This window comes from Tubulanus polymorphus, chromosome 2 (genome assembly GCF_964204645.1).
Source record: "Tubulanus polymorphus chromosome 2, tnTubPoly1.2, whole genome shotgun sequence".
NCBI classification, from domain to species: domain Eukaryota; kingdom Metazoa; phylum Nemertea; class Palaeonemertea; order Tubulaniformes; family Tubulanidae; genus Tubulanus; species Tubulanus polymorphus.
This window is the reverse complement of record NC_134026.1, coordinates 20,019,706-20,042,860: the sequence shown is the minus strand read 5'-3', so window position 1 is coordinate 20,042,860 and position 23,155 is coordinate 20,019,706. Positions and strand designations below refer to the sequence as shown.

Below are 23,155 nucleotides of genomic sequence, written 5' to 3'. Positions count from 1 at the left end.
AAAACTATAAGTTAACTTGCATTAAAATAACGAGTGGGTATAAATTGTAAAAAAAAACGTTCGTTCGTACGACGCGCTGCTGTGCTGTATATTTTGGTGAACAAAGCCTTTTCATTTGAATTTATCTGTATTGGTAAACTCCCAGACAGTGACGTCACGCTTCTGTTGTTCGACGATCGTGAAATATATGTAAGTTTTAACTCTTAAATGTGCCTTAAAATATGTCTACGGTAAACCCGTGAAGCTTATTTTGTTAATCAAAGGCGGATCTTTCATACGAATGTTATTATTTAGTGTTTTGTGTTTAAGATGTTATTGAAAAGTTTGTAGCAATGCCGGCGACTTTCTTTTGTCTCGACAGAAATCGCATTATTTACCGACATAAACCGTTATTTTCCGACGGGAGCTCATAATCTGGCCGGTCGGAATTTCATTTCCAGGTAACTTCACTCTAACTAGTAGACTAAGTGATACACCACCTAAAAGACTGGATCGACAGTTATATAAGACCATTTCTAATTGTAGCCTAGCCCCGAGCAAAAAAGATGTCTTCGCGTTCGTCCGGTGATTGCCTACCTACACACACACTGCTTCCTGGAACCCTGACCTGATTTTGAATTTCTTTGAATATTTTATATTAACCTTGAACCTAATTAGAATGGCTTAATGGTTTTTATATGCAGAGTGCGGCATGATGACTTTTAACAAATTATTGCTGCATTAATTTTGATATCACAGGGACTAGTCACAATCAATAGTGAATGAATAAAACCAGTATTAATGATCAACCCCAATATCCCTGTATAATGAAAAAACAAGGGTGGCAACAAATCAGGGTTACTCGTTGATACTGGTTTTTATTCATTCACTTTAATTTGTGACATGTCCCTGTGATTGATCATGAACTTTCTGTATGATAGGCCAATGACATTAATACCTAACGCCCTGTATTTATTTTCCTTCAGAGAAGACACACAAAGGCGTCGAGCGTTTATATCAGAATCAACTGACACAATGGCTTCTGAGGAGGGCTCTGGTCTGATGACAGCCCCTCCTCCAGCCCCTGCCTATCAGCATCAGGAGATGCTGCAGAAGGTTAGTGATTTTTATACTATCGCCTGGTGTACCCGCGCCGCGAAACGGGCGAAATCTTTGAATTTAGCCAGTCAACGATACTTATTTATTTTCCTGCAGGCTATTACATCCATGGAAGAAAAGGGAATGCAGGATGACCCACGCTACGCACAACTAGTTGCCATGGCAAATCATCATGGAAATAAAAATGGTGGCGGCAATCAATCACCCTGTCCACCACAACATCCCGGTGATGGCCAACCGTCTGAATCTCAGATGCCCGGTGCCCCGATGAATAATATGGGCATGCAACAGCAGTTCAATCAACCCCAACCAAATCAGAATCAGATGCCGCAAGGACAGACCACAGAAGATTGGCAACGAGGCGGAAATCAAATGGGTGGTCCGATCGGAGGACAAGCTCCGCCTCCAAATCAGATGGGTGGTCCAATGGGAGGACAAGCTCCGCCTCCAAATCAGATGGGTGGTCCAATGGGAGGACAAGCTCCGCCTCCAAATCAGATGGGTGGTCCGATGGGAGGACAAGCCCCGCCTCCAAATCAGATTTGTGGTCCAATGGGAGGACAAGCTCCGCCTCCAAATCAGATGGGTGGTCCAATGGGAGGACAAGCTCCGCCTCCAAATCAGATGGGCGGTCCAATGGGAGGACAAGCTCCACCTCCAAATCAGATGGCTGGACCAATGGGAGGACAGGGCCCACCACAAAATCAGATGGTTGGACAGCAAAATCAAATGACCGGTCCACAGCAAGGTCAAATGCCGGGACCAATGAGTGGACAAAATCAGATGGCAAATCAACCGGGACAAATGCCAGGGCAGATTGTTGGACAAGGCCAAATGCCTCCCAATCAGCAAGGTCAGATCCCAATGGGTGTTCCCAATCCAGGTGGAAATCAAATGGGACAAATGCCGTTGCCAATGGGAAATCAGATGGGCCCCGTTAATCAAATGGGTCAACCGATAAACCAAATGCCCAATCATCCAATGCCCGGTCAGATGCCGCCAAACCAGATGCACGGACCGCCGATGGGCGGACCGATGCCGGACGGACCGAAACCAACCGCGTTCAATCCGCCGCAGTTGCAGCAGTTGAAAGCGCAAATAATGGCTTATAAACTGTTGGCGAGAACGCACGGCATTCCGGAGAATCTACGTCTGGCCGTCGAAGGAAAACGTCTGCCTCCGTTCAGACCAGGTGAGCAATTATAGTTAGTAACAATTCGCGTGGGGGGGTTCATGATATGCATTTGAACAAAAGTTTATTTGTCTTCATTCTCTGGAAAAAAAAGCTCTCTATGATTCATACAGCTTTATCCGGTCAAATTTTTGTCTGCAGCTCTTAATTCTGTTGATTTAATTTATTACCGTATGTGACATTAAGGATGAATATTTTCACTTCAAGCAGGCCGGTTTGTTTCTATCCTCCCTCGGCAGGGATTCGAACCTGATGGCCTTCGAAACCGGATTCAGCCATGGCACAAAACCCTGCCACACCAGACCGGGCGAGAAAACTTGCAGTGAAAATCAGATTGCCCGTTGTTTAATCGCTGAGGCAAATTTCACAGATAAACTCTAACTGGAAAAACCTAGGCTAAAATGAAGCAGGATTTCTGATTGGCTATTAATGACTTCATCTTGGCTTCATCTATGTTCTGCACCTGGGCTAGAGTGTCAGGGTTTTGTAACTTGTTGCAGTGCGGTTTCGAATCTGCTGAGGGAGGATGGTTTGTTTCCTGAAAGTTGATATAATTACAGTAGGGGTAATAATTGCTGATAAATCATAAGGCTGTTTGTTAATATATATTTTTGTCCTCCGTTGATGCAGCTGATCCAAATCAACAAATGCGTGGCATGGCGCCGCAGCAGCCCGTTGGTCCACAACAAGCCCCAAATATGCCCGGGCAGCCGACGCCGCAGAGATACCCGATGATGCCACCGGGGCAAAGGCCGCCAGGTCCGCAGCAAGGACAGCCAATGATGCCTCAACCATCCAGCGGACAGCAGCAACCGCAACAGCCGCAAACGCTGCAGGCGGCTTTACAGATGCAGCAGAAGCAGAATCGACTGGCGCCGGTCAACAAACCTCAAGGTCTCGATCCGGTTGAGATATTGAAAGAACGCGAAAACAGGTAGGCTGTTTGTCGAAATTTTAGGAATTGCGAAAACAGATTCATTACAAAAATCTTCACACGATTTTGATTTATGCATTGGTTTTTTCTGCGAACAGGTTGGCAAGTCGGATTTCGTTGCGTATTCAAGAGTTGTCGATTTTACCCGCGGTTATTCCCGAAGATCTGAAAGTTAAAGCCATGATTGAAGTTCGAGCCCTTCGACTGCTCAACTTCCAGAGACAGGTTGGTCATACTAAGTTACTTATCTGCTTATTTAATTTTGCGCGATTTAGAGTGTACAGTGATTTAGAGGAGCTATACAAGGTCTGCTAAAGCTTTCATTAGCATCATTAATTTTGGGAAATGTAATCGAGGTTTTGTTTCCAAAAGTTTGAATTGTGCGGAGTTTGAATGATTATTATTACATTAAGCACTAAGACAACTGGAATGAGGACTTCCAGAACAGATCCATGAAAATCCACAAAAAGGTATTTGATTTATCTTGTAGATTCAGACCACACTGTTCACACTATCCAACTATAAGTTGAAGAGTCCTACAAGTAAAAAAAAAGTTTTGGGTTGTAGAGGATGAATAAGGAAAATCTGAGTTCCTCCCACATGATTGATACTTAAACCCTGAGTCCAGCTTCAGTTTAAGTTTAACTCAAATTTTTGGTATAGTTACTTAGTGTTTCCATTGAGCACAACAATTGAAACCGATGGGGAACTTCAAGAGGTGGCTTGATCAAAATTAGTTCATTTTCAAGCAACTTTGAACTTGATTGTTAGATACCTTATTCTGAGTTCTAAATCCTACAATAAGGTTATACCGAGCTGCTAACTGTTCCTGATTTTCAGTATTTGTTACTATTTGATATGCTTGATGCTTACAGAAATACGTATGAAAGATGTTAACCGAAGGGTTACTGTTAATTGCTGATTAGTTTTAGCATTCTGAACATTCTTACATATTTCAATGGAATGTTACTGAAAAAAATTCAATTCGTTACTGATAGCACTTTCAGAGGTTGGCAAACCTAGTGTATATGTTCCCCATTGTGTGATTGCAAATTTCGTCTGTCATCGTAATAATGTTTTCATCATCTCATTTGCAGTTAAGAAGTGAAGTTGTATCGTCGATGCGTAAGGACACGACGTTGGAGACGGCTCTCAATTCGAAGGCCTACAAGCGAAACAAACGTCAATCCCTGCGTGAGGCAAGGATCACCGAGAAACTCGAGAAGCAACAGAAAATCGAACAGGAACGTAAACGCAGACAAAAACATCAGGTAGCTGTTTTGAAAATCCTACGAACAGCATTACATTCCGCTTCGCTTAAGTTGTCATTGGATAAGTCATCCCATTACTTTTGACTTCAAAGTCATCTATATTTTTGAGTCGCGATTTATATTTTGGATTCTACAGTCGACTGTGGCAATTAAGGATTCTTGTGGCAAGCTAGGTTTACTTATTTGTGCATTCCGGCAATAACGCCCGGATTTCATCTCTGGTTCAATTTATTAGAATCTATCCACACTTTCTCAAATTCTATGATTGATGAATGAATATCTATGAACCGCGAAGATGAATCAAAGTTTATCAAAAGATGTGATTGCCTTATTTCCGATGTGGGAGGCTAAAAATCGAGAATATTGACTAAGTTGTTACTTGCACTGCTAAGCAGGACATCTCCTGGCAATGAGTCCTCATTCAATTGACTAAGTATATTTCGTCATTCGTATAAGTCATCATGCTAATGATTATCCCGATGACTCGCCCTTTCAATAATGCTTTTCTTCGTTTCAGGAATATTTGAACGCGATATTGCAACACGCGAAAGAGTTCCGCGAGTACCACCGGTCGATCGTCGGTAAACTCGGCAAACTGAACAAAGCCGTGTTGACGTGGCACGCGAACACCGAACGCGAGCAGAAGAAAGAACAGGAACGCATCGAAAAAGAGCGTATGCGTCGACTTATGGTGAGTTCGTTTCAGAGGTCACGAAAAACAACAAATTGTTATTGTCCATCCCCAACATCTATTGATATCTATTGATTTGACTCCACGTTTGTTATCCGATGTACCTTTGAGATCTTGCTAGCACGATGCCATCTGCTGCAATCCTGATGGTTTCCCGGGTGAGATCTCCGCCAAGGCAATGAAGGTTATCGCCCATCTGATATGGGCACCGGCAACAGGGCAGCCATCTTGATCTTGATTTTCTCATCAGCATTATACATGCTTGAACAGACGTTTCTTATCAAGTTAATGACCAGTTCAGTTAACTCCACTGTTTACTATAGAGTATGCATTATGTAACCTGCCTCCAATAGACCTATCTAACAGCGATAAGTTCGTTTACCCATATTATTATCATCAATCTACTGACAATGGAATAGAATTTCATACGATTTAAGATACAATTCACAATGTAGAATAAAATGAATCCATACCATACCAGGGATACAACAATAGATGAAATAGGTGTGATTTAGGTAAAATGTTCTAAAAAGATGAATTTTAAGAGCACCACATGAAGCGTCTAATATGAGCAGTCCTGCTTGGTGTGAATGATCTAAATCATGTAGGCCTACATATGATTGAAACAAAACTATTTTTTGGGCTCCAAGAAGTAAGATTTTTCAGCCCAAAAATTAATGCCGAAGTTGATTCATGCCCTTTTTAGGCTGAAGATGAAGAGGGTTACAGGAAATTGATCGATCAGAAGAAAGACAGACGTCTGGCGTTCCTGTTACAGCAGACCGACGAGTACATCGTCAATCTAACGAAACTTGTGCACCAACACAAGGTCGACCAGCGCAAAAAGAAACTGGCCCACAAAAAGAAAAAGAAGAAGGAGAAAATCAAAGTAAGAATCGAAGTTGAGAAATTGGTACCAGTTTTCATTAGTGTTTCTCACGTATGCTGTATCTAGAACAGTGTGGCCACTTACCTTGAAATTAGGGAATAGTCGGGGCATTTTGTAAAAAGAAAAAGGGCTAAAAATCTGAGAAAAGTCATCATTATCAAAGTGGCTCATTAAAGTAAACAGTCATGGTTGGCTGGTAAAATGGTGTATACCTGTGCAAAACTTATCGAGAGAGATGTGGTATTTCCTGAATCTTGCAGGGTCCCTACGACTCCTTTGATTCCTTAAATACTCCTTCCAAATGGAAAAATTTTTCAAAGGTGCTGAAAACTCCTTTAATTTGATCAATATGCCCAGAAATTTTAAGAAATGGGCAATTTGTAATATTTGTCTACTTATTATGCCTAAATCAGTATAGTTAGTACCAGGATTTTTTTATGCAATTGGCAGTTACCGAATAAGAAACCAAAGTTTAGTTCCGTAGTGTAAAAGATAAAGATTCGCTTATGAAACCACCGAATTAATTGTTTACTGAGATGAAGAGTACTAATTTAGGAAGAGTCTACAGCAATTAGGATATGGAAGTGATGCAGGCCCGTCCTTGAAATATGAAGTTTTCTCCTTTAAACCTCCTTTTATCGAGGAGATATTACTGATCCATACGGACACTGTCTTGTTTCTTAATCATCTCGCAATAAAACGTTTTTATTGCCTTGTGACATACAGCAGGCAATAGAGGCGGCGAATGCAGCTGCAGCAGCAGCAGCGGCGGCGTCTGCTGCTAGTAATAACACCAATGGACAGGAGAGCAACAACGCCGAGGAGGGCGCAGCAGCTGGTTCATCTAAAGAGGGTGCCGTAAGTCATCATCATCATCCGGCTGTCATCATTGTGTACATGCGATACTAATACCTCAACCCCGGTTCCGCAGTTGTAGAGTCACGTTAAACTCTAATGAGTTACCTTCTAACCCTTTTTGGATGAAATTTTAGATCCATGAGTTAGTTGAATGAGGGTAAGAATTGTCATTTTCCATTCTCAGGGTTGCAAGTTATGTAAGTTTATGTTAAAGTACTAAATAGCATTTGACCTTAGATTAGAACTCATGACAGGATTTGTGAGTCTGATAAAGTCTGCAAAAGGCTTAACTTTTTGAAAAATTTAGGATAGGTCCTGTTTAGTGCTTACTCTTCAGGTGAAATCCTGCTGCAAACCTGGCATGCATGAGATTGTTGATATAGTTCAGAGTTACGATTGTTGAGTTCAAGCAAATTTTCTGCCGGTCTGAAACAACTGTGGAACCGGGCACTGTCATGTAATTCGGCTTTAGGTTTTGAGAATGGCATAGCGAATTATTTTCCCCTAAACCTTGCTCTCCTTATCCCTGATTTTGTTGCAATAATAACGTCCGACAAGTGACCGTTCAACGATGATGACCCTTGTTTGAATTGGCGAGGAGCTGATCATGGCATTTGAAGAATTATTCGTTTGAAGCTAACATATTAGTTAAGCATGATGCGTTCAGGTTGAGGGGGCCATCTATTTTACCTTTAGACTTAAGCACGTCCTTTAACCCTTTCGGTGCTGACTAATTAGTACCCTAATTTGAAGTTTTTGAAAAATTCCAGCCCAGTGCATCAAATAACAGGCATCAGCTATAACACGTCTACACTGCGGCGCGGTGTATTTCGTTAGTTACTTATAACTGTGTTTGACATGAGCTGCCATTTTTCATTAGAGATAAAAACTTATTTATACACCGCACTGAAAGGGTTAAGGGATACTGCCAAGAAGGAAATATTTCATATCACCACGCTGCGTTGGACTTGATGAATGGATGACACCCTCATCTGTATTTTTAGCAATTGGCGGAAAATATTTTTCGAGCTATTTTTGTGATTTGTTTCTTCTTTGTGCAGCTGTAGTTAAGACACGGTCCTACTGTTTTCTAGAGTTGTTCAATATCATTTGAATGTGAGTTTTTTTTTAAACGCATTTCAGTTACAAAATGGCTTATCTGTTATTCGAATGTACATTAATGATTGTTCCTAAGTCGTTGTAACTGTTTGCAATTTTCCTGTCAGTAGTTTTTTGTCAACTTTTTTCAATTAAGTAGTAAAAATGTGAACTACTTAAATAACAAAAAAACTGTATTTACATATACCTGGTATTTTTTTATCTCTTGTCTTGACGTAGGACCGTAAAACCGGTTTTGTAGATTAAACTTTACCCTTTCGCTGGGCATGAACTTGCATTGCCAGTGCCTATTGCATTTTCATTTTAAAAAAATCAGAATTTTCGATTTTATTTCTTACAAAAAATTGTTTTACATGCGTCTCAGGTTTGAGGTGAAAATCAATGACTTCTTCAAAACGCCATGCACAGCGAAAGGGTTGAAATTTCAAAACGCCTCGCAATCTGTATCGCGATGTTTTCTATAGATGAATCCTTTCGAATAATAGGCACTAATAATCGTTGAAATCGATTTCAGAACGTCGAGGAAAATTCGAACGCCGAAGCGAGAATAACCGTCATCGAAACCGAAACCGGCAAAGTCTTGTCCGGGGACGACGCTCCACTGGCGAGTCAGTTGGAGGCGTGGCTCGAAATGCATCCCGGCTACGAGGTGGCGCCGCGGCAGGCTAGCGAGGAGGACGACGAAGAGGACAGCTCCGGGGTCTGTATAGTGTTATTAGTTTGCACGTCGTGTGCGCACGCAGTATCCATGATTCTGAAGGGTTTTTTTTCCGAGTTCAAAATCTTTGTCCCTCTGTTATAAAGAAGAACAGCTGAATAGATTATGAAATTATATAATGATATGATATAATAACGAGGACCAGATGACGTTGAGACTACCATGGTATGAAAACCTGCCAAATTAGCCCATGTGCGCAGCTTAGATGGTGTCATTATTAACCAATCAGCAATCCTGTTTTATTTTAGCTCGAATATTACCAGTTATAGTTTATCGGCCTCAGCGATTATACAACGGGCGATCTGATTGGTGCCGCAAGTTTTCTAGCGGCAAACCTGCACTCGTACCTGCGTACTCAGTCTAGTGTAGCAGGATTTCATGTCGTGTCATGTTGTGGCTGAGTCTAGCGTTGTCATCGGGTTCAAATCTCTGCCAAGGGATGTTGCAATAGGCTATGTAGGGATGTAACGTGGATGCCTTAATAGGGATTATTATGGATTTCATTTAGGTATCAGAACCTTTCTTGTACAGAAGTGCAGACAACATCTTTAGTTGTCTCGCTGTACTAGAGACTGTTTCTACGTGTTTCAAAGCAGTCAATGTTGCAAAAATCTTTATCCCATATTTCGGCATTTATTTCGATAGTTTTCAAAGGTTTTTACCAAAAAAGGCCCTAGCTCAGAGGGTCGATTTACCATAAAACAATAAAAGGCTTAATTCATAAAACATTTTCGAATCATGGCAAATGGCGTGCGCGCAAACGTTTTTGCATTGATGCTATTAACTGCAGTCTGTTGACGGTGGCCATTCATTCATTCATTCCTCGCTTTATTCATTCTTTCATTGATAATTCATGCTTTGTTTATATATATATTCTGATTGCGTTAGTTCACTATACATTCGTACGGTTGCAATTTCATTCACCGCCACATCGATCCAATATTCGTCTGCTTGAAACAATCGATGTCTGTCTTATACGAACTGACTTGAACGTCCGCTTCTTAATCTGCTCACCATCTCATTATCATTTGTGGAGTAACGTACTGCACGTACTCCGAGCAAGATTCGTCATGTTTTTTTAGCTGCTTTCTTCGATACTGGCTTGGCATGAAAAGTCGAACAACGTTGTCTATTCAAATACCGTATAGACCTACGTGCCGGTCCTCTCTCACAACTTAACAAGCATAACCACTCAATTCCAATTACATGTACAAATGTATGTACTTTCATGCCTCTTACAAATTAAGTACAAACCAATTTTAAAGCATTTAGCGAAGACTTTCTCGTAATGGTACACAAAAATGATACTATCTTGAAGTAAAAATAATTAACGATAAATTCTAGTGGCCACTCGACGACGGACTGCAGTTGATTTTGCGGTTAAGTTGTTTTGGTTCTATGTTTCTAGTCGGCTGACGATCAGTGCTCCGAAGAAGAGGAAGAGTTACGCGAACAAGAGAATAAAGAAGAAGAAATTGTGCAGTAAGTCATCGGAGACGTGTATAAATTCCGGATGGAAGCTTTAAGCTGCGTTCGCAATACCACTATTTATACCCGCTACCACTGAAAGCTTGCTCCATTCCATATTGGAACGGACTAAATTTATACCATTCTAAATGATATAGTGTAATCGCGGCTTAAAACACTTTTAGTGCTGGCTAATCGATACCGGAAAAAGTGCTGGAGATAATTTGAAATCTCAAAAAGTTCCACTCCAGTGTGGTGTATAATAGACACACTGCTTTAGTGCCTTGTCGCGGTGTATCATTAGTGGTTCTAGTATTTCATTTTGTTAATAGAGATAAATATAGATTTCAATAGAGATAAAAACTAATTTAAAAATCAATACACCACGATGTGATGTACTAGCAAAGTCCATTGCCGATTTATACACCACAGTTTAGACACACTGAAAGGGTTTTGGAAGGGAATAAACTTCTTATTTTAGTGGTTTATCTATGATGGACCTTAGAAAATATCAAAATGCTGATAGATAATGAAAATCACTCCTTTTAAACAAAAGAAAATATTAGAAAATTCTGCCTTTATATTGAATATTCCTAGAGTAGCCTATTTATTTGATGCACGAGCTTTCGCTTCTAATGAATAGAAGCTTCATCAGGTCATTGATTTCTATTGACTATACTCATCCACCTGATGAAGCTTCTATTCATTAGAAGCGAAAGCTCGTGCGTCAAATAAATAGTTAACCTATACAGTACTACTCGTCTCGTTACTTGCCTTTATTTTGTGTACCAATTTTTTAAGACAACAGGAATGCACAGTTTCAAAGATGTCCGCACGGTTGTTTTTTCAGAGCCGCTCGACGTGAGGACGATGAATATAAGACGTGTGGCACAAATTATTACGGTATCGCTCACACGGTACAGGAAACCGTTACGGAACAGGCTTCGATAATGGTCAACGGAAAACTGAAAGCCTATCAGGTACGTGCAAGTCTTAAGCCGGGCGTGATCGTCGCTGGCGGTCGCGTCGCAGTGAGTCGCAAGGCCGACCTACGCCCGCCTTTACAGATTATTATTGGATTTACGGGTCATAGCCTTACCTCAGAGATGGTTGATATTCCTACCTTATTTCACATTTTATTCATAACGAATCCATAGATCCTGGTTGAAATCAGTTGTATAGCGCGAATGTGACAGTATCATGAATTTTGATCCCTTTTGGTTAAATTGTCTGATCACTGAAACGATTGTTACGTTTATTTATCGACTTTCGTTTGCAGGTGAAAGGTCTCGAATGGATGGTGTCGTTGTACAATAACAATCTGAACGGAATTCTCGCCGACGAAATGGGTCTCGGTAAAACGATTCAGACGATCGCGTTGATCACGTATCTGATGGAACGGAAGAAAAACAACGGCCCCTATCTGATTATCGTACCTTTGTCGTAAGTACTCGAAACTGCTATGATAAACTGCCCCTTCGACCTGTTCAAGTCCACTCAAGAAACTGCTTTCAAATTGATGAATTTTACTTGATTTATTTGGAAAAATCTTCTGTTTCCCCGATGAACTCAATGGGCAAACATATACTGCCCCTAATAAACCAATCCCTGCCCCCTTAATGCTAGGATATTTTCTGATAACGGAACATCTGTGTTTTGTCAAAATTAACCCCCGATATACTGACATACTCTCTATACCGCCAAAATCCTTAATCACTTATGTGGTCGGGTTACCGGGAGTTGTTGACAGCATTTAGGCCTTTAGTGCCAATGCTAAGTAGGAGTTTATTTGAACTAAGGGGTCTCTTTATACTATTGCGCAATATTCATGCAAAGTATATGCATATTTTGTAACCACAACCAATTGCTAATCTGTTACGCGAAACATGTTCTAGATTCTTTTCAACATCGATCTGATCGAAAGCAAGTTGACCGTCTGTAACAAAAAATGGGCTACCTAGAAGATACGTATATATGCTATATCTGATTGTTTTCCAGCACGATGTCGAATTGGGTTTTGGAATTCGATAAATGGGCGCCGTCAGTAATCAAGATACCGTATAAAGGCGCGCCGCAGTTCAGACGCTCCATGGCGCCGCAACTGAAATCCGGCAAATTCAATGTCCTGTTGACGACGTACGAGTACATTATCAAGGATAAAGCAGTGTTAGCTAAGGTTAGTCGAAAATGTTTTTCTCACTGTCCAACTCATCGGTGTCGGTCGTCAGTGATAATTTTCTCCGATGATAAGCCCAGTTAATAGAGGTTATAAAGATCCAATCATTCGTACAGGGGAATCAGCCATTTCATGTACATTTACTGAAATGCTTTTGATGCCTGCAATAACTAATTCAAACTGCTGAGAATATGAAATACCATTTCAAATTATACATGGCATGCATTATGTGCATAGTGAAACGTAGCTTAATTCTTCACTCAATAACCATTCGTGAAAAACTGTACGTGTTGTAAAAGCTAGGCCTAATACGAAATTCCACATTAAGAATAGATAGAGTCTGAAATGTTGCCTTGAGATAGTATTTTTATTTGATAATTTAACTATATCCGAATAGTTTTCTTCGGGAATGCTAGCGTTACAACAAAAGTATGAAATATACATACCGGCATATACAGTCCTTAACAAATGGACTAATTAAGCTATTAGATGATACAAACTAGGGGGAAAGAACAGACTAAACTAAGTTCAAATGAAGCAAATGATTCAGTAGTGAAGCTTGCAAGGTGGTAATTATTGTCATCGGATGTTAAATTCGTAATAATGACTTGAGTTTTGCAGACTTATCTAGTCTGGGTTTAATTTTTATCGATGTCTGGTGCGGAATTGAAAATGTTTTCTACCAGCGTCGGTAATGACCGTTTGAGAAAATTCATATCGATACAACGCAATTCTGATCGTGAATGCATCGTAAAGAACACATCGAATCGTACCCTTTTCAGATTCGATGGAAGTACATGATTATTGATGAAGGTCATCGTATGAAGAATCACCATTGTAAGCTGACGCAGGTTCTCAATACGCACTACATAGCTCCGCATAGACTGCTATTAACGGGAACACCGCTTCAGGTATGTATATAATTTGACAACGTATTATGTGAAGGAAAAATAATAAATTTGCCATGTATCTTCAATTGTCTGGATTAAGATATTGATAATTCAACAATTAACCTGTAAATTGAAGTTTGACATTAGTGAATGATTGCTCCACTTGTTTCAATATGAAGAGTTAAATCCCAGTGATTGGTTCAAGAGTCCTGGAGCCAGTTGCTCAAAAGTTGGTTAGAGTTAACCAGTGGATAGTCGACGTAGTGACAATTCAAAGTTCATTCTTACTATTTTACTAATCTGCTTGTTATCTTTGAACAACTTTTTAGCACCAGACCCCTGGCTTTCTTTTGGTCTAATTACCTAAGGATTATTGATTTTGGACTTGGAAAGTTTGTGTTTCGAATCAATCAATTCAATTTGAATTTAAACTGGTTTACTCTATTTGTCAACCTATCATATTGGTTACCCTGATTCATCATATAATATGGAGTATTTTCTACAGTATTTCGACAAAAAACATTTTTCGCTTTATCTACACTTGTGTCATTATTTCATCGGGAGTGTCTCACTCTTCGAGTTTATTATATCGTCTATACTCGGTTCTATTTACAGAATAAGCTGCCTGAATTGTGGGCGTTGTTGAACTTCTTGCTGCCGAGCATTTTCAAGTCATGCGCCAACTTCGACCAATGGTTCAACGCACCGTTTGCTATGACAATGGAAAAAGTAAGTCTCTTTAATCACGGATGGTTTTCGCCCAGTTAAACATAGCTCTCAATTAAACGGCAATAATGACTGAATAATACTGTAATAACTTTCACTAGAACGATCTCGTTATCATGATTTCTGTATTCATCCACCAGGTGGAGCTGAATAACGAGGAGACGTTGTTGATCATTCGTCGTCTGCACAAAGTTCTACGTCCGTTCTTGTTGCGCCGTTTGAAAAAAGAAGTCGAATCCCAACTACCGGAGAAGGTATGTTACCGATAAACTTTCAACTCACACCTGCAACGATTTCAGTCCCTTACTATGTCCCGCTGATCTCTTCAGTAGCAGCTGCATGTTGTTTAGTACTCATGTGCTATCATCAACGTCTAAAACCAATTGGGGCAATTAATCTGGTCATAGTTTTTAGTAAGGGTAATCTAAAAATGAATTCACTTGAACATATCCATTTTACACACGCTAATGGTGTTTTGATTTTTTGTGTTAATGCAAGGATGAACACTAAACTTTTACTATTTGCGCAACTCTTGTACAATTACCACTCCCTTATTCAGTAAGGCCAGGTCTTTTTGTGTTGTGAGTGCACCAGCATTTCATCGAAGATTATTTTGACGTGTATTCTCTCTTCGGTAGGTTGAGTACGTTATCAAATGTGAAATGTCCGCTCTTCAGCGACTGGTCTATTGCCACATGCAGAAAGGTATCCTATTGACCGATGGATCGGAGAAAGACAAGAAGGTAAGTTTCGCTTACGTTATTCGCTGCCACGATTGGACTATGAGTTATCTTTTAAGAGTACATTGTCGGCGATTATTCACAATTCATGTCTGATTAGCATTGAGGACGAAGTTTGTAAATGGTTTACAATGCCCATTTACATTTCAATTGAGGCTTATATAACACTTAATCCAGCCACTCTGCTTAGAGCGCTTAAAATAAATGCTTCCAATAATGGGAATTAAAATACAAGGTATTACTACTGCCTGTTTATCTAACTAGTATATCAGTCGTCTCTACCTGAGAAGTAACAACCGAGTTACTGGTCTTGGTGCTCAGGGATCATCAATCAGGCCTGCTTACCATTTACCTCTGGATGAAGGATAGTCCAGAGATGCTTCAGTTACCAGTGGCCAAAATATCAAACACTTTACTTAATACAGTGAACAAGAAGGATTGGATACCAGATTTCCGTAGGTTGTATTGAACATACATGTGTAACGATCATGCATGCCCTGCCGGGGCAAGATCTGAAGGTCTTGATAGATATTTAGGGCTAAGTAGAATTCCCTTTTCCTGAATTTTTGACAAAATCACACCTTTCAAGTACCCTTTTCACTTTTTTAGGCAACATTTTGCCCTTTTTTGACGCCAATTGACTTAACTAATTTTGGGGATCTTGCTTAGTCTAACAGGACCCCCTGGATCTGCCCCTTAACCACCAAGGCTAACAGTCGCCATATCTTCTTTGGTGTCATATTAGGTGAAAAGGAATGTTGAATATCAGTAATTATTTTCAGGGTCGCGGCGGTACGAAAGCTTTAATGAACATCATCATGCAGTTGAGAAAGATTTGCAATCATCCGTTCATGTTCTCGCACATCGAAGAGGCGTTCGCCGACATGAGCGGTAATCCAGGCGGCCTCGTCAGCGGCCCCGATATATTCCGTTCGTCGGGCAAATTCGAGCTGCTCGACCGCATGTTGCCGAAGTTGAAACGAACGAATCACCGAGTTTTGTTGTTCTGTCAAATGACGTCGTTGATGAGCATCATGGAGGATTACTTCATTTACCGAGGTTCGTATTTCGAATGTTAACGCATCGAATTGACGATAGCTTTTATGAAACAACAACTTTATATGTGGGGAAACATCAGAAATATACACAACGTAGAAAACTGACACAGTGTTAAATAGTTGCGTGTATGCAGAAAAAGCCCACGATCAAAAAGAAGAAATCGAGAAAGATCAAAAACAAGAGTGTGAAAGATAATTTCGATTCAACAGCTATGAGTCATTTTTGAAACTGATTTTTAGCTCTCCGTAAGACAATGCGTTCATGTTGCATCAAAAATCCTGTGTGTCAAAATCATTGTTTTCTGTATTATTTCACCTAGGGTGTTGAATATTGAAATTGCCAGATTTTCATGTATTCAGCATTTCACCAAGTGGACTTGTTGTCCCGCAGCCCCTAGTTCTGCTTATCAGGACATTAATCAATCAAAAAAGCCAAAGATGCGGGGTCTGCTATAGTGGAGGTTTTTTACCTAAACCTAGGATTGTACTGTAAAAGTTATGAATGAATTTTATGAATGTATGATTTTCCTTTATCCAGGATATCATTATTTGCGTCTCGACGGAACGACGAAATCCGACGACCGTGGCCAACTGTTGGCGATGTTCAACGAGAAGAACTCGCCGTATTTCATATTCATGTTGAGTACGAGAGCCGGCGGTTTGGGTTTGAATCTGCAGGCGGCCGACACGGTCGTCATCTTCGATTCCGACTGGAATCCTCATCAGGTTAGTAATTCTTTACAATTTTGTTAAACCCCGAGATGATCTGAAATACTGTGAAAGTTCTATATTTAGAAGCATGCTCTGTTCAGGCGTAGTATAATTTTTAAAAGAACTGCTTGTTGCCGTTGAAAATCCTAGAGAAAATCACGTTTTAAGCGCGAGGTAGCACATTCTCAGTTCAAAGTAAAAGAAATTGCGTCAGTTTATATAAACATCCAATGAACCCGCTGAATCCGAATCGTTTTGTACTGATTGAAGCCAATCGTGTTTATGAGAAACCGACGTTGAAAAGAGTATGTAGTTCGCGTACCAAAGTGTGTAGTTTGCATACCAGATTTAATATCCAGATTAGATCAAAATACTGTAAATTGTTGTGCATTAAGCAAGCTGGGTATCCACTAGAAAGTTGTAAATTTCAAATCATTCTTCTTTATCCTCCTTCACTAAGGTTTATTACCATCTCGTTTACGTTAAGTTGAACCTTGTGGAAAGTCAACGGAAACGTTCAATAGGGAATAGAAGATTTTCGATTCGAGATTTCTGGTTTTAATATGCCGTATGGGATTCGTTCGTTTTTTCGTAGGATTTACAAGCTCAAGATCGCGCCCATCGTATCGGACAAAAGAACGAGGTGCGCGTGCTGCGTTTGATGACGGTGAATTCGGTGGAGGAGAAAATTCTGGCGGCGGCTCGCTACAAACTGAACGTCGACGAGAAGGTCATCCAGGCCGGTATGTTCGATCAGAAATCGACCGGTAACGAGCGTCGTCAGTTTTTGTATCAGTTACTCGAAAACGAAGGCGAGGGCGACGAGGTAGGTTCGGTTAAATCAGTGCAGAGTCAGGGCGGCCGATTACCCGGTAATCAGCGATAAGTCGAGGGCCCGGTTTTATAGCGCGGTGTAATTTTAACCCAGGGGTTAACTCAATTGAAAATGAATTGAGATAACCCCCTGGTTAAAGTTAATACCAGTCTATAAAACTAAGCAAAGGTTTTTTCTTTTCTTTGAAAAGTTGGAGAATTTTGTAAAAAAAAAAAAAGAAGAAAGTTAAATAAAGATCAGGGAAAAGTCAGGGAAATTAATAACTGATTAAATTAATAGTAAATCAAGTCAGGGAAAACAATGTACATGTCAGGGAAATAAAAATGTCACAAGTGCTCAGCCCGATTCCACCAACGTCCCTGCGAAATCAGACTCTGTAGAATCGAATTGAATATACGTTAGCTCATTTTCCCTGAATTTTCGACGTTTTACAGGAGGAAGATGAAGTGCCCGATGACGAAACGATTAATCAAATGTTGGCGAGAAGTGAAGAGGAGTTCGATGTTTATCAGGTATGGTTCGCTACTGTACAGTTGTACATGTATATCGATTGCAACTTCTATGCATCTACGAATCACCCGAAAACACCAGAAATAGCTGATACACTGCGTCGCGTTGTATCAAAAATACTGATGTTATAAATAAATAGTTTTTATCTATTGATTACCTGTCAAACATTGTGAAATATTAGTTACATAACAATACACTGCACTTCACACATCAGTGTAGATGCACTGTAGCAGTGTACCTGTTATTCCACACACTGGGGTGGAATTTTTGAAACTATCACACATCAGTGTTGATGCACTGTAGCAGTGTACCTGTTATTCCATACACTGGGGTGGAATTTTTGAAACTATCACATATCAGTGTAGATGCACTGACTAACATATCAGTGTAGATGCATTGTAGCAGTGTACCTGTTATTCCACACACTGGGGTGGAATTTTTGAAACTATCACACATCAGTGTAGATGCACTGTAGCAGTGTACCTGTTATTCCACACACTGGGGTGGAATTTTTGAAACTTTTCAAATTATCTCCAGCCCTGTCAGGTATTGATTAGTCAGCGCTAAAAGGGTGAACCTGATAACTGATTTTGACGGTAGTTTATTTTCAAAAGTTTTGACTGCATGAAGTCGAATTTGAACCTAGCTCAGAACTGTGGAACCGGTTCCAGGAACGCAGTCCTTACATGTTATCAACTTTTTTTTGGATATTTTATAAATTTGCAGGAAATGGATATCGAAAGGCGACGCGACGAGGCTCGACAACAGAAGAGGAAACCTCGATTGATGGAAGAGGACGAATTGCCGGCGTGGATGATCAAAAACGAAGAGGAAGTCGAACGCCTGACGTACGAGGAAGAGGAGGATAAGATGTTCGGGCGCGGCTCGCGGCAGCGCAAAGAGGTCGATTATTCGGACGCGTTGACCGAGAAGCAGTGGCTGAAAGCGATCGAGGACGGCAACCTCGACGAACTGGAGGAGGTCGCCGTGACGCCGTCGTCGTCGAAGAAGTCTAAGAAACCGCGTAAGCGCAAACGCGACGACGACGCTGACGACACGCCTAAGGAGAAGACGAAAAAACGACGTGGACGCCCGCCGAACGAGAAGTTGTCGGCGAATCCGCCAAAACTGACAAAAATGATGATGAAATTGTATGGCATCGTCGTCACCTACAAGGACAGGTAATTAATATCGGGTTCCATTTGGAAAAACTGGAAAATCACCCATGAAATACTTGGAAAGAACTTGGATATTTTTGGATTCATGAATCAGTTATGGATCACAATATCCGTGATAAAGCGATGAGTAAAATCCCACAATAGATGAATTGATCTAAATAGTTTATTCAAAATATTAGAAATATTTCGGCCTTACGTATTACTGTGGGAGAAATGACGTTTGCGAAATGTCGCAAATCTAAAAATTCAATATAGCATTCATCGTGCCGACAACGATTCCATTGTTTCTTAAAAGCCATTGTTTGCATATTTCGTGCAAATTGCACCAACCAGATATGCATACACCAAGTACGGTAATTTCAACAAACCGAGTTCACCAGCAAGTTGCAACTGAAAAGTCTCAATGAGATCGTGATTTATCGGCATGTGAAGAATCCAAATTTAACAAATGCAGATTTATCATGACTTGCTGGTGTCATGTAGTGTAGATTCATCGCATCGCCTTTTCACTTGTAGACAAGGCTTTGTTCGTGTGATGTCTGGAGCCATTTCCACTGTTTTTCTCCTAAGTTGAGGCCAGGTAACTTATGCTTATGAATTAAACTATTTTTTTTGGTATATATTCTAGTGATATGCGTGTGTTGAGCGAAGCATTCTTCCAGTTGCCAAGCAGGAAAGATCTTCCTGACTATTACGAAATCATCAAAAAACCTGTCGACTTCAAGAAGATACACGTAAGTTTAATTGAACATTTTCTTCACCGATTAACCTCTTGCCTACCTTCAGCGCCACTTGAATTGCCCGCCAATATTTATATTTGAATACCCTTCAAGTGATCAAGATTTGTTGTTGATTTTTCAGACGCGTATCAAAGAGCATCGCTATCGCAGTATAGATGACTTGGAAAAGGATATACTTCTGCTGTGTAAGAATGCTCAGCAGTACAATGAAGATGGCTCTCTGGTGGGTAATACTGCATACAAAATGCGATTTAAAAGATTATGATAGACTTAGACTAATTGGCTAATTCGAATAAACAAACAAGATATCTGGTACCAGGTTCTTCCTAGTGTTATGGCCATTGATACCACAAGTTATCCTGGACTGATTTTGTGTATTGTGTACTGAATTGTTGCTCTATCTGTTTATCTAAAAGTTTATAAATTATGAAGCAGATACGCATGGTTTTAAAGTTGAATTTTGACTCGGGTTTTCAGAAATTTGTGAACTGGTTTTAACCTCATGAAAATAATAGGATGTGAAATGGAATTTACGCCTGAAAGTAATAAACCATTAAAAATATGTTGCATTTCAGATCTACGAAGACTCAATTGTGCTACAGTCCGTATTGATCAACGCTCGTGAACGTCTAGAGAAAGAAATGTACCAAGAATCTCCGGAGGATAACAGCAACAGCGAAGGTGAAGAGGAAGAACAAGACGAAGAGGCAGATGATGATGAAAGTAAGTTTTTTTTTGGTCGCCGTTGAAAAGCTGCTATCACTTTTTAGATTTGATTTGTTCCACAGTCGAACAAAAAGATGTTGATGAATGTGTTAATAGTCGAAACGTTAGATTTTGACTAAAATTCATTGTCAACTAAAGGCCCGGACACACTGGGCGATTTCGTCGTCCGATTTCGTCGCCCGACGAAATCGCCGGTAAAATCGCCCAGTGTGTCCGGGCAATCGCCTTCGGCGATTTAGTCGGCCGACGAAATCGCCCGAATCCAACATGTTGGATTCTGTCGCCGGCAATTTCGTCGCCGGCGACAGAATCGCCCAGTGTGTCCGGGTACGGCGATCAGTCGCCTCGAGCGCCGTATTAACCAGCCAATCACGGCTCTTTGATTCATTAAAGGTGGCGCTAGCAGCTGGTCGTTTCAAAATAAGCGGCGCTGTTCGCCGATTACGTTGCCGACGAAATCGCCCAGTGTGTCCGGATTTGTCGGCGATCAAATCGGTCATAAAATCGCCTGGTGTGTCCGCGGCTTAAATTACAGCTCATATGATAATTACTTTAGTTAGAACTTTGAATCCAGTTGACATTTTCAATGTACTGGTAACCCTTTTGCTGCGTACGACATACAGTTGACATTTGATGTGCGCAGGACAAGCTCAGCTCATCAATAAGTATTGTATATTAGTAGTCATCGCACATTGTTATAACAGTATGTACGCACACCAGAGAACTTAGTTCTGGTGGTTGGCCTGCTGGTCATGGCTCATTGCATATGCTACTTTGTTGCATTCTCATGGCGGGGACCCCAGCGTACCACAGTACAAACATTGACACAGTGAAAAGGAGCGAATAACTTATGTTGACTTATTGCCTTATTCAGTAAATATCTCGCGGAATTGCCCAAAAACTGAGTGGAGTTTCCAAAAGTGATCTTAGTAAAATCCAGTGACTAGGGCGGTTTTCTGCCATACCATAAACTTCGAAAGGATATATTCTATAATATTGATATTGTTTATTGAGTCAAAGTTTAGTTATAAATGTAACCTCCTTCGTGGAATTTTCAGGCCAATCGAAAATGAAAGCGAAAGAGTCGAAAAAAGACAAGAAACAGGACGAAACTGTATCGTTGAATCCGGCTACGTCGTTGCAAGAGCCGTCTACGCCGAGCGCGTCGACGTCCGACCGTAAAAACCGGCGTAAAGGTCGCCCGCCGCAGAAAAACAGTCGACCGGTCATCAGCGACGACGAATCCGAAGCGGAATCGTATCAAGAATAGGAATAAAAGCTCGACGCGTAAAAACGGACAGGATTTGCATTTGTTGCGGGTGTGTGCATTGTATTTAGATGTGTTTCGTCGTTGCTGAACTGCGTGTCAGCCATTCGTGAAAAACGTTACGTTCATTACCTCTATATCTGTCGAGTAACCGGTAACACAGATATCAATCTGCGACCATTGCTCACGATATATTCAGTTTTTCACCGGGTGTGGCGAAATATTTACTGTTCCGCATTCATTGTGCATTTGTTAATCGCCGTAAAAATGTCTACCCATTGTGAAGCATAGATGGTAAAAAAATTGGAAGAATGCCGATAAGAAATCTTAGAATGTCCGATGCCTCGGTTGCTACACACACAAAAAACCAATAAGAGTCGATCTGTTGTTTAGCGTGGCATTGTGATATCGTGGAATATTCTATCATACCTCTATGGTATTTCTCGCATAGTGTCGGATTTTGCGAGAAATGAAACGCGCGAGTTACTGACGATGTCGTTCTTAATACGAGTGCGTAACGGTGATATGTGACCAGGTGGTTCTGAAATGTTGTATAGATTTTATAGGTATTAAATGTATTGTATATGATTCACTTATAACACTTGTGTCATCAATCTGAAATATGTGTTATGTATAACATCTATTCTACTTTTGTATTGATTTCATAAATTTCCAAAAATGAATTCATCTTCGAGTGCAGACCTATTTCTTTAATTATAAGTTGCGGTCGAATTTGACATAATTGCACACAAATTGAACCGCAGTAGCCTGTTAGAGGACGCAGGCTTGTCATGGTGCTCTGACATGGGTCCTCTCATGGGGCTTACTGTATGTATAATTCTTGCATCCAAATTGACTTCCGATTTGTATGTTATAGCAACAACTGTAAAATACAACTGCTAGTGCGAGGCACAGTTTTCTCGCTAATGGCAAACTTCTTTATTGTGCAACAACAAAGAGATCGGCTCTAGGTTGAAGCTTTTGACGGAAACTTCCTTAAACGATGAGTTGTGTTGTTTACGTTGCCCTAGTTTTTCCAATCGTATTATTCTTCATTCATCGGCATCATTTACCTTCTAGTAAAATATTTTTGTGTACATTCATCGCTAAACTATCATATCATTATTATCGAGATATTTGTATTATGTGATACGATATTGTGTCTTACATGTAATTTAATGACGTAAATATGATAGTCTCAATATCTACCAAATATACCCAATTGTTCCTTCAAGTTTTTGGTTCTCGGGCTTCCGTGAGACACTGTTCTCATCCATTCTCCATCCATTCGGTTGAGCGGAGTAATTTGGATTGTAAATTAAGATCAGGCAGGGAAGTGACAGATGTGACAATGGTTTCAA

At 40.5% G+C, this 23,155-nt stretch overlaps 1 protein-coding gene across 1 annotated transcript; it reads left to right on the top strand.

Annotated features, from left to right (window-relative positions):
- Positions 1–157: 157 nt before the first annotated feature.
- On the top strand, positions 158–23,007 carry LOC141900513 (SWI/SNF-related matrix-associated actin-dependent regulator of chromatin subfamily A member 2-like). The gene is made up of 26 exons (XM_074787437.1): positions 158–189; positions 966–1,095; positions 1,195–2,290; positions 2,921–3,224; positions 3,323–3,449; positions 4,322–4,495; positions 5,013–5,186; positions 5,893–6,075; positions 8,567–8,752; positions 10,179–10,252; positions 11,088–11,217; positions 11,517–11,680; positions 12,236–12,413; positions 13,196–13,324; positions 13,919–14,032; positions 14,170–14,283; positions 14,668–14,772; positions 15,552–15,828; positions 16,366–16,553; positions 17,134–17,364; positions 17,808–17,885; positions 18,610–19,064; positions 19,690–19,795; positions 19,923–20,024; positions 20,377–20,524; positions 21,586–23,007. The coding sequence occupies exons 2-26, from the start codon at positions 1,015–1,017 to the stop codon at positions 21,795–21,797; spliced, it is 5,130 nt and encodes a 1,709-aa protein (XP_074643538.1). The 5' UTR covers positions 158–189; positions 966–1,014; the 3' UTR covers positions 21,798–23,007.
- Positions 23,008–23,155: the final 148 nt, after the last annotated feature.